This window comes from Mustela putorius, unplaced genomic scaffold (genome assembly GCF_011764305.1).
Source record: "Mustela putorius furo isolate JIRA1106 unplaced genomic scaffold, ASM1176430v1.1 tig00003972_pilon_pilon_pilon, whole genome shotgun sequence".
Taxonomy (NCBI): Eukaryota; Metazoa; Chordata; class Mammalia; order Carnivora; family Mustelidae; genus Mustela; species Mustela putorius.
Window position 1 is genome coordinate 22197575 of NW_025422115.1, and position 15844 is coordinate 22213418.

Here is a 15844-nt window from a genome sequence, read left to right on the forward strand (position 1 = left end):
CCAACAGGAGCAAGACCATTGTCTAAACCTAAGTGAGTCAAACGGCCCCTCTCGCAGCGATGGTTCTGGCTGCGACTGTGCCGGGAAAAACTGTCGGCCATCTCCGGTCGGCCAGGCCCAGCACCCACCTGATTGTAGAAACAGCTGTCCTGCACCCAAACCCAGGGCCAAGCCCCACTTCCTCCAACCCCCCAATCAGCTCCTGCAGCTACAGGACTGCTCATCTCCCCTCTCCTTGAATGGCAGGTGTGTCCATGGGGACTTTGGCTGGAGGACATTGCCCACAGCTTAGTAGCTTCTGGTAAACCACAGAGCTGCTGGGGCTGGTTGGGAGGAGGCACCAGGGCTCTGGGCACCAAGGAGCAGCAGGTCTTTCCCAGAGGGAAATGTCGGGCCTTTGCAAAGATCTGGATTCCTTGGGATCCCATGCACTGCTTGACACATGCCTGGTTTTGTCTTTCCTTCACATGGAAATGCAAAGTTGTAACTGTCACTTGAGAATCCATACCCCTAAGCATCCCTGGGAGAGGAGCACAGGCGAGTGGAGCCAGGCTCGAAACACCTCCCCCTCCTCCCTCTCTCCTCCTACCTTCCTCTCTCCTCCCCACCTCCATCTTCTCTCTCTCCCCCCCTCTCCTCTGCCTCTTCCTCCTCCTCCCCTCCCTCCCTCCCTCCCTCTCCATTCCTCTCCCCCCACCCCATCCCTCTCTCTCCCCCCCTTTTCCTCTCTCCTCTTCCCGCCGCCTCCCACCCCTCCCCACTCTATCCCTCTCTCTCTGACCCTCCCCCCTCCCTCTCTCTCCATCCCCCCCTTCCTCTGCTCCCTCCATTTTGCTCTCTGTGTCTCTCCCCCCCTCCTTCTCCCTCTCCCCCTCCCCCTCCATCCCCCCTTCCCTCTGTTCCTCAGCCCCGAGCCCCCTGCCCCAGAATGACTGTTCCACTTCTGTGCTGGGGGCCAGGCATTCAGGGGATCCTTCCTTCTCTGACACTGCCAGCCAGGCTGTCATACAATTGCCGGTCTGGGAGGGCCCTGGGTCCGCAGGAGGTGGCGGGGAGGGGCGCTTGGCACTGCAGTCACAGAACAAAGCTGCATTCTTACTCAGATCAATGAAAGCAGCAACATTTTCTAAGGCCTTCCTGTTGCCTATAGGTAGGTGAAGAAAGATAAATGTCTATACCTGTATCTACAGATTTTTTTTACATGCTATTGTCATTTATTTGGGGTGACTCGGGAGAGGCAAACAGAGATGATGGGAAGAAGTGTAACACTCCCTGCGCTGGTCACTGTCTGGAGGGGCCACTGGAGACTCCATCTTGCTTTGCTTTGTCTCCCGTCTGGACAGAGCAGGAGGGTCCCAGCGCCTAGCCCCTGCGCCCCTCCGAGAACGAAGGCCACGCGGTGGGCAATCACCAGGGCTTGAGGAAAAAAGAGAGCTATGCAAATTTTACATACACACGAACACACAGACACACATGGATGCGTTTCCTGTTCCCCCAACCCCCAACACACTGGAAATAATCTGTGGGGACCCTATAAACCCTTCCCACAATAAGACCACGCCGACTCCCTGCCTCATCAAACATTTATCACGTAGCTCTTCTGCCTCCCACTGCCCTGGGGGAACAATGAGGTAAATATGCCTTCCTCACCCGTGAGGAGCATGGAATCTAATTATCTTCTAGAGATCCTTTGGGGATCTGCTTAATAAATCAATACAAATGATTTGTAATTAGAATATCAATTATTTGTATGCAAATGTGGCCTTCTGGGTGCTCGGGGATAAGTCCTAAGGATTAAAAAAGACTCTCTTCCCCATCCCCCCTCAAATTCTTAATTACATTATTTCGTTCATTCATCAAACATTTATTGAGCACCTTTTACGTGCAGAAGCCGAGACGGGGACCAAGAACCCACCTTCAGTTGCTCACAGGAAGAAGTGAAGAACCAAGGGAGTTCTGGGCAACAGGAGAGCTTGCTTCTTGCGGGGGGGGGGGGGGGGGGGGCGGAGAGAAGGGGGAACGCAATGATCTTCCTCTGCCCCCAAACCTCTCAGCATCCAGCTCGTTCATGGAGACCCTCAACTGAGCAGGCTGCGGCTCCCAAGTACTCGAACCTGAGACTGGAGGGGCACGGTCCTGGGGGGAGGGTCAGGCCCCCCCGACTGCAATCCCCTCCCCCATCTGCAGAGATGTGGGGCGGCTCTGACTCGGGGACCTCCCCAGCCTCCACCGAGGCCAGTGCTGAGCTTCCAGGTCTGCACGGGTTTCAACAAATCCTGTGCACAAGCCGGCCCTGACGCGTCAATGCCTTGTGGCCGCAGATCGTCATTCATTCATTCCATTCATTTCCTCACCAGTTCCTCTGTTGATTGCGGGGCTCCACGGCCCTGCCAAGCGCTGGAGGTAGGACGTCAAATCAGAAATGCATCCTCCTCGTGGGAGACAGACCACAGAAGGAGGGGAAAGTGTGGCTGCCATAGGAGCTGGGTTCGGAGAGCCCTGTGGGGGATACCCTTGGGACCAGCACCCAGGACAATCCACACCCACCCTCTGTTACCTTTTCCCACTCCATCGCCCTGCCTGCCTGTTTTTCTTCAGACGACTCCCTTCCCAAGGTTCATTTTCACTTGAGTACGTCTGTCTCTTGTGCCTAACCATCTGAGAGAGGGCTCCCCACATCTCCAGCACCTGGCAAGATGCCCAATATGCAGGTGTATGCAAGAAGTTGTGTGATGATCATGACAATATCCAGGCTGCCATGGGAAGTCCAGTGCCGGAAAGGACAGCGAGTGCAAAGGGCCTGTGGCAGAGACCACTGGGAATCCTGAGCTTGACCTCACTCCTGCATCAGGGCCCCTGGTTGTGAGAAGTGTGCCTCTCTCCCACCACCCTGCTCCCCTTCATTGAAGCCCTCTTCTCCAGCCTCTCACTTCTCCTGTGCACAAGGCTAAACCTCCGCGCCTTGGCATCCTCATCTGCAAACCAGGGAAAACAACATGACTGCATTGTGAGAATGTCTGAGACGCATGGCGCTCTGTGCACAGTGCCCAGTGCCCAGCATGTGGCACTCGGTCCACCGTGGCTGCGCATGCTGGTTTCACATCAGGCCATTGTCCGGCTGGCTTCTGGAGGAGCTCTGTGAAGAATAAGCTGCTGAATGCGATGTGGGATTTGTGGGGGGGTCGGAGCAGGAGGACCTTAGCGGAAAAACTGGTGACCTCCTAAAATCGTCTGGAGTTTAGTTGATAGCAATGTTCCAGCAACAACAATGTTGCTACCATCGTCATGTAAAATGATGTTAAAATATAACACTGGTGATACTGGCGGAGGGTTAGGCAGATCGCTCTGTACGCCCATTGCAACTTCTCTGGAAAGCTAAAATTACTGCCAAAAACGGGGGGGGTGAGGTGTATTTTAAAACTATATTTTTTAAAGCACAAATTGAAAAAATAAACAAAATCAAAAAGAAAAATATTTTACAAATAATACAATGAAACAATGTAATAGGTCAGTTACTCCTCCGTATAAAAACCTTGGGATAGGCAAGGATATCCAAGGATAAAATCTCAACTCTCGAACATTACAGAAGATCCCGCCTCCCTGGGCCCTTGTGGGCTATGCTTCTCAGTGTCTTGGTCTCCTCATCTGTACAGTGGGGATAAATGACCCCTCCCGATGCTGGGTTGACTAAGTTAACATAGGCAAAGCACTTAGCATAGTATCTACCCACAGTGACATACTCAGTACCAAGGAAGCACAGGTCCAAGAGAGAAGAAGGCACTGCTGGCTTTCAAGATGAAGGGTGGCCTCAAGTCAAGGAAGGCGGCCAACCTCCAGAAGCTGAGCAAGGCATGGAGCCTCCAGATGAACCACATGTGGATTTTAGCCTCTTCAGACCCAATTTTGGACCTGTGACGTCCAGAACTGTAAGATAACAAATCTGAGTTGTTTTAAGCCACAACTTTGGGGTAATTTTTTACAGCACCATAGGAAATGAATACTTAAGCTGATATACCGCCTGACACAGGACAGGAACTAGATATATTGGGGAACCATTACTACTCCCTGCCTTTCCCTAGCAGGTGCTGGCAGGCCACATACCCCAGGGCCTTTGCATGTGCTATTCCTCCATTTTTTTTTTCCTTTCCTGTATGGCAAGTTCTTTCTTACAGTCTTTCCAAGACAATTCTCTAAATACTCTCTGAGCACTGACAGTTCCCTCCCAGCCCCCAGAGTAGTAAAGTTCACTGTCTCTTCATAACTTCCTTCTCCTGCAGTTTAGTATTTATCACAGATTGTCGTTATTCTGATGTGGTGTTTCTCCCCCAGCTCCCCTCACTAGACCATGAGATCCTTTGTAGCCAAGGCCAAATGCATCGCTGCAGGATGATGATGATGGGGGATTCTGAAGAAGACCCAGAGACAGGCACAAGGGGTGGAAAGGATTGCTCTTCCCATTGGCAGCCTAGTTCTGCCAGCCCTTGGCTTTCATATGGTAATCTCAGGAATAGACACACTGTGTCCTCTCAGAGGCCTCCAGCACAGGCCAGTCACTCCTACCTCCATGAAGGCTCTCCTCCGAGGTCCTGGGGTCCAATGATCCAGTGCTGTCCACTGCTCCACCTGCTGTAGGTGGAAAGTCCAAGACCAAAGCGCTGGCAGACTCCATGTCTGGTGAGACCCTACTTCCCTTTTCTTTTTTTTTAAAGATTTTATTTCTTTATTTGAGAGAGAGAAAGAGAGAGAGACAGCAGGAGTAGGAGGGGCAGAGGGAGACAGAGAGAGAGAGAATCTCAAGCAGACTCCATGCTGAGCCTGGAGCTTGACACAGGGCTCAATCCCAGGACCCCCGGATCATGACCTGAGCCGAAACCATGAGTCAGAGGTTCAACCGACTGAGCCACCCAGGCGTCCCCTCGAGACCCTACTTCCTGGTTCACAGCCTGCCATTCTCCTGTGCTCTGAGGCTTCTCTTTAAGGGCACTAGTCCTCTTCATGAGGGCTTCACCCTCACAACCAAAGTTCCTTCTACGCGCCCCACCTCCACCATCCACTGGGGGAATGAGGTTTCCATATAGAAATGGGGGTTGGATATAAACCTTCAGTGTATGGTCTACATAGCACTTATCCTGCTTGAATTGTCAGGGTGTTCTGCATTTGTTGTTCGGTATATTTCATCCTTCTGGAAAATTCTCAGACCACATTAAACATTGCATTTTATTGTTGTAAGATACACAGAACATATACTTGACTAGCTTACCTAGTAATAGAGGCAACTGTACAATGTGTGGTATGGAATACATTCACACTATCGGGCAACCCTCCCCACCATCCATCTCCAAAGTCCTCCTCTTGCAAACCCGGAACTCAGCACCCAGTAAACAATTTCTCCCCATTCCCTTCAGCAGCCTTGGGATACCCCAGTCTCTTCTCTGGCTTTTACGACTTTCCATTACCTGATTAACCATTTCCTTGTGCTAAATTATCTTTGTCAAAATAACTGTCATGGGGCCCGTGGTGTCTCAGTTGGTGAAGTGTCTGCCTTTGGCTCAGGTCATGATCCTGGGATCCTGGGATCGAGCCCCAAGTTGGCTCCCTGCTCATTGGTGAGTCTGCTTCTCCCTCTCCTTCTGCCCCTCCCCCTGCTTGTTCTCTCTCCCCGCCCCCCCCCCCCCAATAAATAGATAAAATCTTAAAAGAAAAAATAAAAGCAACTTGTAATTTCTGCTTTCTTGGCTGGAACTTGACTGACATCACTTGGTACTGAGAGTGGTCCCAGGACACAGACCCTTGAAGAAGGTACCCTAGGACTGATGTGGCCACATCCTCCTTCCTCGTGACAGTGCCAGCTGGATGGGATCTCAGCAGGGCTGGGCTGAACTGGGCTCCTTCCAGCTGGCAAGAGCCAATGGTGCACATCACTTCTCAACTATGTCCAGTGACATCCCATACATAAGCAGCTTAAAATCAGTCATGGTGGGAGTGTTTATACCACAGAAATCTGAAACAAGTACAAATCAGAGTTCATCTTTTTTCCAGAGGGCTAGTTTAGCACAGCAAAGTTTCCAAGGGGTCTCCAAGTAATACATGGGGGCATCACTACTCGTTACGTTATCATCCGCATTGGATGGTGACACGGTGCCCACAGAAGGCCTTGAAGAGCTGAGTGGCTGCTATGCCTTCTTAGTTGTGAGGACAGAGGACTGTGGCATGGGGTGGGGGTGGGGAGGCTGTGTCCGAATTCACTGGACTACTACAGAAAGAAAGGGACAAGCTCTTTAAACATGTAGCTTCTTAACTCACCGTCTTTGATTTCTAGCAGCTTTGGTTTTCACCCTTGCTGGAAATCATGCCCCAAATTTAATTAGGCAGGTTGCAGAATTATGACCTTCATAGATTTTCCAATGCACTTCATAGATTTTCCAAAATCTCAAGCGGTACATTTGGATGTCTACTTTGTCTGGCTGAGCTGTGACCTGAGAGCACAAATGTACCCTCACCAGCAGCTGGGGGCCAGGGACACACATGGCGGAACTGGGCTGGGGGAGAAGGAGGTATGGGAGGGACGTGGATGCTTCTCAGTGAGATAATACCTGCGTCCCATGTGAACGCCCACTCCAGTGCGTCCTTGGGAGCAGCGACTCTCAGTGCTCAAGTGGACCAGGTGACACAGTTTGCCGATGACAGTCCTTTTCCCCAGCTATGCCACTGCTCACTCACTGGGTTTATTTATGAAGTGGCCATGGTATCAGATGTGATTCTCGGCGTGGGCCTGAGAACACGGACTTCCCTCCTCCAGCAGACCTGGCCACTGTCATTGCCGAGTGCCCCAGGTGACCACCGTGGAGACCAGCCCTCACACCTCAAATGGCACCATTTCCTGGCGGAGGGACGGAAGCTAAAGCCAGCGTTAGAAATGGCCAACGTGACCACTGAGACATGCTAACAAATCAAAACAAAACAAAACCAGAACAAAACAAAATAGGACTAATAGACTTATAAAAACAAAAGCAAAAACAAAAAAACAAAAACTGAAATGAAAAATTCCTGGAACAGGTTTATCAGGAGCCTAAAGGAAAATGAGTGACTGGAGAGGAGGTCTGAAGAAATATCCGTGATACGGGATATAAAAATGAGAGATCCAGCTATGACAGAGAAGTAAAGAGATACGGAGAATGATATGTTTTACAGACTTCTCTCTGTTTCTCTTTCTCTCTCTCTTTACCACAGCCCATGGTAATAAATGCACTTTATTTGTGACTCGCTACGCAGATATATGTATAAGTATGTTAATAAATACAACTGAAAGAAAAGTTTTATGAAATAATACAACACGGTCTGATGTCTGCTATTTATTTTCTTTCTCAGTGCTGGTAACAACCTACTAAATTGATTTTATAAGTCACTCTTGGGAAACAACCTAGAGTTTGAATAACATGGGTTCAATAAACTACTAGTCAGACTTCCAGAAGAAAAGAGAAAGAATGAGGCTGGGGCAATATTTAAAAAAGATGTTGTCACACATACTCCAGTATGGATGAACCTGGAGGACGTTATGTTAAGTGAAATTCGGCAGATACAAAAGGACAAATAAATACGGTATGATTCCACTTCTGTGAGGTTTCTAGAATACTCAAATTCACAAAGTCAGAAGGTAGAGTAACCCCTGGTTACTAGGGGTTGCAGGAAGGTGGAATGGGGAGATATTGTTTACTGGGTGTGGAGTTCCAGATTTGCAAGAGGAAGACTTCTGGAGATGGATGGTGGGGAGGGTTGCCCGATAGTGTGAATGTATTCCATACCACACTGGGTAAGGTTACCTCTGTTACTAGGTAAGCTAGTCAAGTATATATTCTGCGTATCTTACAACAATAAAATGCAATGTTTAATGTGGTCTGAGAATTTTCCAGAAGGATGAAATATACCGAACAACAAATGCAGAACACCCTGACAATTCAAGCAGGCTAAGTGCTATGTAGACTATAGACTGAAGGTTTATATTCCCCTGCTCATTCCTATATGGAAACCTCATTCCCCCAGTGGAAGGTGTTGGGAGGTGGGGCGCGTAGGAGAAACTTTAGTCATGAGGGTGAAGCCCTCATGAAGAGGACTAAAGCCCTTGGAGAGAAACCCCAGAGCACAGGAGAATGGCAGGCTGTGAACCAGGATGTAGGGTCTCACCAGACATGGAGTCTGCCAGTGCTTTGGTCTTGGACTTCCTGGTCTCCCGAACCGTGAGAAATAAATGCTGTTACTTAAGCTATCCATTCCATGGCGTTTTGTTACAGCAGCCTGAATGGGCGAAGGCAATAAGTAAAAGCACACATCATGGTAAAACTGCAGAACCCCAGAATAGGTGGGAAAACAGATTATCCTTGAAGGTATGATGGGGAGATCGTGTCTGAATCTCCAGTAACAATGGTAGCTGGAAATGAGTGAGTGAATGGTATCTTTGGGGTGTTGAGAGAGACCTGTCGGCTTTAGTAAACTAGCCAAGGGCAAAATAAAGTGATTTTCACATTAACAAAAACTGAGAGAGTTTGGCCCAGCAAACCCTCAATGAAATAGAATTTAAAGAATGTACACATTCTTCAGGCACATGGAATGTGATCCTAGTTGTTCTGAGATGCAAGGAGAAAAGATGGACAAAGAAATTGGTAACTATGTGGTTGCGTTTAAACTAACATCAATTATATAAAACAATATAATAATGACTCATGAGATGAAAAGATTAAACCTGAAATACACCATAATTAAGGCATATAATTTGGGGGATGGGTGTTTAGAGGTAAAGAGTCCCAAAGTCCTTGTATTTTAAAGAAGCATGGTAAAGACATTTTAAAAATCGGATTTTCATAAGTACATCGCAGTTTCTATGGTAATCATGAAAACAACAGAGATAGTGTCTAAGAGGAAGAGAAGAGAATGAGGGGGGAAAAAATCAGCCCTAAGGAAGAAAGGCGAGGAAAAAGAAAAAAAAAAGACATGGCAAATAGCACAAAATAAGGTGGTAGAAATAAATGCAGACATATTAGTAAATATAATAAGTGTAAATGTACCAAATGCTCTAGCTAAAAGACAAAGATTATCTTTAAGAAAACTTATTCATTATGAAAAAATTCAAGTATACCGAAAAGTAGAAAGAATAGGACATAGAATACCCAGATGCCAACCACCGTAGAGTCAACATTAACTACCTGCTGTTTGTTTTCTCTCTGTAGATGTAGGAGATGATTAGAGCACATGTATTTTTTAAAAGATTTATTTATTTATTTGAAGGAAAGAGAGAGAGAGCAAGCGAGAGCACGAAAACACACGAACACACACTAGGTGGGGGGAGGCGCAAGGGAGTCAGACTGTGTGTGAGCGGGGGCTTTGTGTCATGGCTCTGAGATACCATCTGCGCTGAAATCAAGAGTTGGTCACTTCACCACTGAGCCACCCAGACTCCCCTTAATAATACATACTTTACAAACATTACATAATGACATACTATTTAAGCAGCAATAATGAGGTAATGTTCACTCCGGAGGCCAAGCAGATTTGGGTTCCCAGCAATTTTTAATTACAGTTTATTTGTGTGGTTATTTTTTCAGAGGCTGGCTCCCCAGCAGGCTCTAGGGAGAGGATCGGAACCAGGTCCATTTCTCTGATCATTGTATTTGTAAATGTTTGTTGCGTGGATGAGTAAAGGATGCAGCATAGTGCTTGCTACATAGTAAACATTTGATAGAGAGTAGCTTTCATTACATTCCATGGTGCTATTACTGAAAGTGTTCAGCAGAGTGGCACAAAAGCAGCAAGAAATAATTGGTAGCTTCCTGTGTATTTATTGTTTGAACACGTCACGTTGCCTAGCACACATCATTCACTTATAAACATGCTTATGATAAAACTTTGTCTCACAGTCTCTGCCAGTGCCTGGCAGTACGTAAGCAAGGGCAAAGTGGAATTTTCTTCTTTTTATTATTATTGACTAAAGCACTTTAACAACGGCTGGCCCGCATGGCCATGAGTAAATAACCTTCGCGACGCCTGTCCTCGCTTTTGAGCATCCCAGACGGCCCCGCCTCCAGACCTGCACGACGCCCCGCCCCCTGCCACCCGGTAGCCCCGCCCTTCGGCCCGCGCCGCGCCTGCGCAGAGCTCCGGGAGGGAGCTCCGCGCGCGCAGCTTCCCGCCGCCCGAGCGCGCGCAGGGCCGAGCCGGTCAGCCCGCTGCGTGCGTGCGTGCGTGCGTCGCTGCGTGCGTGCGTGCGTGCCGTGCGCTCGCCGGGCACCGCGGCCTCGCCCTCGCCCTCCGCCCCTGCGCCTGCACCGCGTAGGCCGTCCCCCCCCCCGCGCGCGCACCCCGTAGACGACCCCCGCCCGCGTCCCGGCCGGCCCCCCCTTTCTAGATTTAAAGGGGGCGCAGCATTAACGCCTCCTGCCTCAGGTGACCTCTCAGGGGGTCCCCCGGCAGAGGTGCCCCGCCGCTGAGGAACATGGCGAAGGTGGAGCAGGTCCTGAGCCTCGAGCCGCAGCACGAGCTCAAATTCCGAGGTAAGCCGGAGGCCCGCCATGTTCGGCCGCGGGCCCGGCCCGATCGCCCCGCGCCCCCGCCCGCGCTCGCAGGCACCGGCGGCGCGGCGGTGACGTGGGTGCCCGCCCGGCCCGCGGTCCCCGCCCCGCCCCGCCCGACGGCGCGCCCGCCCCGCGCTCCGAGCCCGTCGGGTCGCCGGGCGTCCCGGGCCCGCGCCTCGCCCCCAGGCTCCCCGCGCGCGCGCGCGCCGGGCCCTCGAGGCCCTGGGAGCGGTCACCGTCCAGCGGGGGGGTGGGGTGGGGTGGGTCCTCGGGCCGAGCTCACGCCGCCCTCCGCGGGGCCGCCCCGGGGCCGCCGCCTCCGGGGGGCGGGCGGCGGACACCTGCAGTCGTCCCCCGTCACACCTGCGTTCCGCGGCGGCGGGGCGCTCACGCCGCTCAAAGGACCGTTTTACGCACTTGTTTACTGCGTTCCTGCAGGAGAAGGGAAGCTCCATGAGGACAGGACCTGGCCGCTGGTCTGCCGGGCGCCCAGCGCGCTTCAGGAGCCCAGTGAACATCTGCTGCGCAAGCGAATGGAAGCGCTCCCGCAGCTGTGCTGGGACAGGGCTTTGCTTGCCTTCTGCTGGCCTCCTGCTGCCCGTGGCCCACTTTCGTGCGGCCGGGGCATGCGGGGGGCCGCCGGGGCGGAGGTCCTTCCCCCTGCCAGAGCAGCCTGGACCCAGAGTCAGGGCAGGCCCAGTGTGCCACCTGTGCTGGTGGCAAGCCAGGGCCCTCCGGGAAGTGCAGTTTTATACTTTTTATGGTTTTCTCCCCTGTCTTCCCCACTGAAGTGCCAGCGTCAAGGGGCAGTGGGGACCACGTCAGACTTTCCCAGTCCTTTAAAAACATGTTGAGTAACCGTGTAGTAGGTATGTGCTTGGCACTGGAGAGACAAGGAACGACTAAGAGACAAGTCCCCTGGCATCATAGAGCTTACCTTCTCCTGGGGGAGGCTGGGCGGCGGGCAGATCCGCAAACGAGAATATTTCAGGTAGTGGTAAGTTCAGTGAAGGAAGTACACCAGCTGATGTGATGAGAGTATTCTTAGCGTGGGATGGCCGGGTCTGCAGGGACCGGGGGCACTTGGCCCTCGGCAGGTGCTCGGTAGATGTCTGTGGGATGAGTGCTGGCCAGAGTTTATATGTATTGGCAGGAGTAGTATAGGGTGACTTACCCAAAGTTACCCAGTTGGCAACGTGGCACATTGGAACTCAGATTTTAGGGCTCACACTCTTCAACACTTAAGCTGTCTGACCCCTGGGACATAATCCAGAACTGTGGCTGTCACTTTGCCTCCTGAAGTAACAATGTGAAATGCCTCCAAATGGTATAAAGAACTAAAGGTTTTCCAGTGAAAACAAACAAAAAACCCCCACAGACCTAACCAGATTGTAGTTCTATGACCGTACTTTGGCTTGGGTGATGCTCTCATGGCCTTCTCGTAGAGCAGCCAGCCTGGGAAAGGAATCCAGGTAGCGAAAGTGAGGGTGGAGGGCGACGGTTTCCACTTGAATTACCCAAAGTTCTCTACCCCAGAAGCATGGTTGAGCCACTCCTGAGTACTGGCAGCTTTCATTCATTTAGTTCACAAACATTTACTGAGTGCCTGTTCCACGTGTCCGATACTAGGGAAGACGGATTACATTCTCCCTCAACCCTCCACCCCAGAACTTAAGTGTCAGGAAGGAGGCACGTGACAGAATCCTCCAGGACAGTGCAGCAGTGATAGAGGGTAATCACAGTGCTTGGAGAGCAGTAAGGTCAGTTCCTAAAAAGGTGTCATTTGAGCTGAGTTTAAAAGTCAAAGGAAACGGACTAAAAGAAGAAATGGTGGGGAGTATGTCAGGCAGAGGAAATCCCACGGCTAGAGGCAAGAAGACTGAGATGACTGATGCCACTAGTGGTTCTGAACGACAGCAGCAAAGAGCCTTTGTTGGGGTTGCAAGGCAAGGTAGGAGGTGAGGCCAGCTAGCAGATAGGAGTATGATCCCAGGCCTTCTGGGCACAGATACAACCAATATCCAAGTTCAAATTGTTTCTTTTCCTTAGCTAGTCTTTCCTTCATTGATACCCACCCGCCAGTACATATACTCCTCTAATATTATTTTATGGGAAGAGGTACTGACTTGAGAAAACTAAAGTTTTGGTACCAGTTCTTTCATGTTTGACTTAGGGCTGACAGCTTCATTCCTCAAGGTCGGATCATTCTTCAGTCCATGGCGATGGAACTTGCATCTGCCTTGCCCCCTGTAGGAAGTTTTGTAGGAGTGATAGTGTGTGGCTGTTCAGCAGCTTTGTAAATGCACAGTATTAGACAGAAATTGGTGGTTGTATTTAGACAGCTGGTTTCATCATTCAGCTCCTTTACCTGAGGGGTAAAGCAGAGAATTGTGATCTTGCTGTCACTGGGTTGGCCAAAATAATGATGGCCAAAGTCACTGGATATTTTTGCTAGGGAAGTGGTCCAAGAGAAGTCATGGTGTCAAACTGTTGAAAGCTGTTGGCTCCTGACTTGAGAAGAGGCCTCTGCAGGCATATGTAAACTGCTTTATGAGATGGTTTATTTGTTTCAAACTGAGCGCTAAGACAAAGCAGAATAGAGGCTCAGTACTCTGGCTTGCTGTGTAGAGTTCATTCATTTTAGGATGAGAGCTGCCACGTTTAACTGATCTCTTCCAAGTTACTCATGGTGACGACTCTGACTTCAGGTAGTTCACTTAGATGAATCAAACCTGCGAGCTAACTTGGTAAGAAGACAATAATTAAAACGTCTAAAATAATGCAACTTACCATCTAAAGGAAAAAACTTAATTGTGTTTTAAAGGGAAAAAAAAGAAGCATCTTCCAAATGCAGCTAAAGATGATATGGGGTTCTATATGTTGGATTCTTTTTCATCTTGGGCATATGGTGTGCTTGTGTTGAAGTCAAGGATGTCACGGAGAAAAAGCGAACGCAGACTTATGTGACTTTGTTCGGACTGCTAGAAGGTGCCAGGCTGTATTGTGTTAAGTATCAGAAAAGAAGCATGACACCGTGACATGTGGCCTGGTGAAATAGTACTAGCTCTTCAGGGGGCGGGGTGCTTCTGAAAGAGTTAAAGGTCTTTGGAAACCTTTGAAAAGTTTGTTTGCCGGCGTTACTCTTCCTGTTGCTCTCACGTCTTCCAAGGCCTAGCCCTTGCTTTCCCTTGCATCTTCTGACCTTGAGGTTCTACTTGTTGCCCAGCTCAAAGACCGCGTTCTGAGTGAGTCACTTTCAGCGCATTTTGTGTCTGTTCTGTTCTTTCTCCTCTCTGTCCGCTCCTATTAGAGTCCGTCTGTGGTAAATAGTATGTCTTGTGTTTTTTTTGGTCGTTGTCTGAGACCCAATCCTTCTTCACGTTCTAGCACCTCCTTTCTGCCCATGAGGCAGTCACGTGACTGCTCGTCAGGTGAGAGTGGCGTGTCAGCATCCTCATGAGCTGATTCGTTGAGGTTTAAACCCACCGTGGACCTTTGCTTTATTTTGAGACGAACCCAGTGACCTTCAGGACGTCTTACTGTTGGTCAGTAGGGATAGCACCAATGGATTGGTGTGGTTGATGACCAGTTTGGGGAGAAAATAGGAACTCGGGTGCTGAAGACGGAGGTCAGGTTAGTGACACTCTCTTGTGTGTGAGGAAAGCATGCTTGGAATCATTAGTTCACTCCCTTAAGTTAATGTGTAATTTAATATTGTCTAGGAAGCTAAAAAATATAAAACCCTACAGATAGAGTCCGTTCTGTGCAGTAATTATCTTTCAGATGCTAAGTACAGCATTAATTCTTTAGCTTTAGTATAGCACTGATTTCCTTAACATTTCATGAGCACATAGAACAGACTGTGTTTTACAGCACAACAAAATGTCAGCAGTGTGCTTAAGATTCTTTATGGTAGTGGTTTAAATCCATCCTGAATAGATTATCTTCATTTATTTAATTATTAACCAGCTTGCTCATCAAAAGCAAGTGGCATTAAATTTACTAAGCTTTAATCAAACTTAAATCTTCTTAGATTGTCCTGTTTACTTCTGAGTTTATGTTCCTGGGGAAAATGAATCAAAAGTTAATAAAAGTTTCTTTTATAAATTAAATAAATAAATAAATAAATAATAAAAGTGAATAAAAGTTTCTTTTATTCACTCGCTTACTTCTCTTCTTCACAGTTAACTCCTTAGGGGGAGAAATGGGTGGATGTGGCCATGGGCTGTTCCAGAAACATCTGGAACAGATGTTCCTTGACAAGTATGATTGTGACATGTACCATAGTTCTCTTCATGATTGCCTGGTAGTAGCTTTGCATCCGTGTGTGGCTTTATTAAAATAAGTCTGAATGGATGCTCATCAAAGGGGTGAATTCTTAAATATTATTAACACTGTCCTTTATTTATTAAAATTATATAGCGTTCTTTTTTCCAGTGCTGAGGAGAAAATACTGAGAACTTTGACCCTGCAGTATCACCACTTGGTAGTTGAAAATTAGGGAGGAGTCAAGGGAGTAAACTCTTCTGGTTATCAACTTAAGTACTACCCTTAGACTCAAATTTTAAGACCTGAAACTTGAATTTTTACATAAGGGATTACTTCCGAGATTGGTTCATCCATCCCCTGTTTGTATTTGAAAAATTTGCCGTCTGAAGGATGACCATGATTTGGAACAAACGAGCACAGCTTTCAGCAAGATGACAAGAAAGATGAACACAAGGAGCGCTGAGTTCCATTAGTCCAGACAAGGCTGCCGTAGAGTGTCTTTAATAAAATAAAATAAAAGCCTTCTGCGCAGTTATTTTGCAGCAGGGATTGTGTTAAAAACAAAGTCACATTATGGTTTCCAGACTGGCTTCCTCGTTTTCTGTCATTTTCGGCCCCTTTCAGGCTGTCATCAGCTTAGCACATCTAGGATTGCTTTGGCCCTTGCTCAGTGGATCTGTGCTGCCTTTGAAGTTTTTACCTGAGACCTGGGCTGCTGGCTTTACAAAAACAAAGAGTTGTTTAAAGAGCTTTGTTTATGGAAACAAAGTTACTGAACTTGACAGACATTTTAAGATTAGTTTAAAAAAAATCAGTGTGGCAAAAAAGTATATCTAGACTATCTCTTTTTCAAAATGTTAAATGTGTTAACAGAAGCCGTTGATGTCTAGGTACAATGCCTTAAAGTGCTTTAGCATTTTCTTCCTTACATGGAAAAGAAAAATCATTGAGAAAATGCCATAGTCCCATGGGAAACAGTCTTGAAGTGCTTTCTTTTAATAACATTTTAGCAT

General features: G+C 48.6%; 1 protein-coding gene across 2 annotated transcripts in view; it reads left to right on the forward strand.

Moving 5' to 3' along the window:
- Nucleotides 1-10215: 10215 nt before the first annotated feature.
- VAPB (VAMP associated protein B and C) overlaps nucleotides 10216-15844 on the forward strand; it is a 57090-nt gene continuing 51461 nt past the window's right edge. The window contains exon 1 of one of the 2 annotated variants that reach the window (XM_013060153.2): nucleotides 10216-10541. In XM_013060153.2, coding sequence (XP_012915607.1) covers nucleotides 10484-10541 — 58 coding nt within the window. In that variant the 5' untranslated portion in view covers nucleotides 10216-10483. The remainder of the gene's footprint in view (nucleotides 10542-15844) is intronic. The other variant, XM_004759927.3, reaches the window with a different exon arrangement.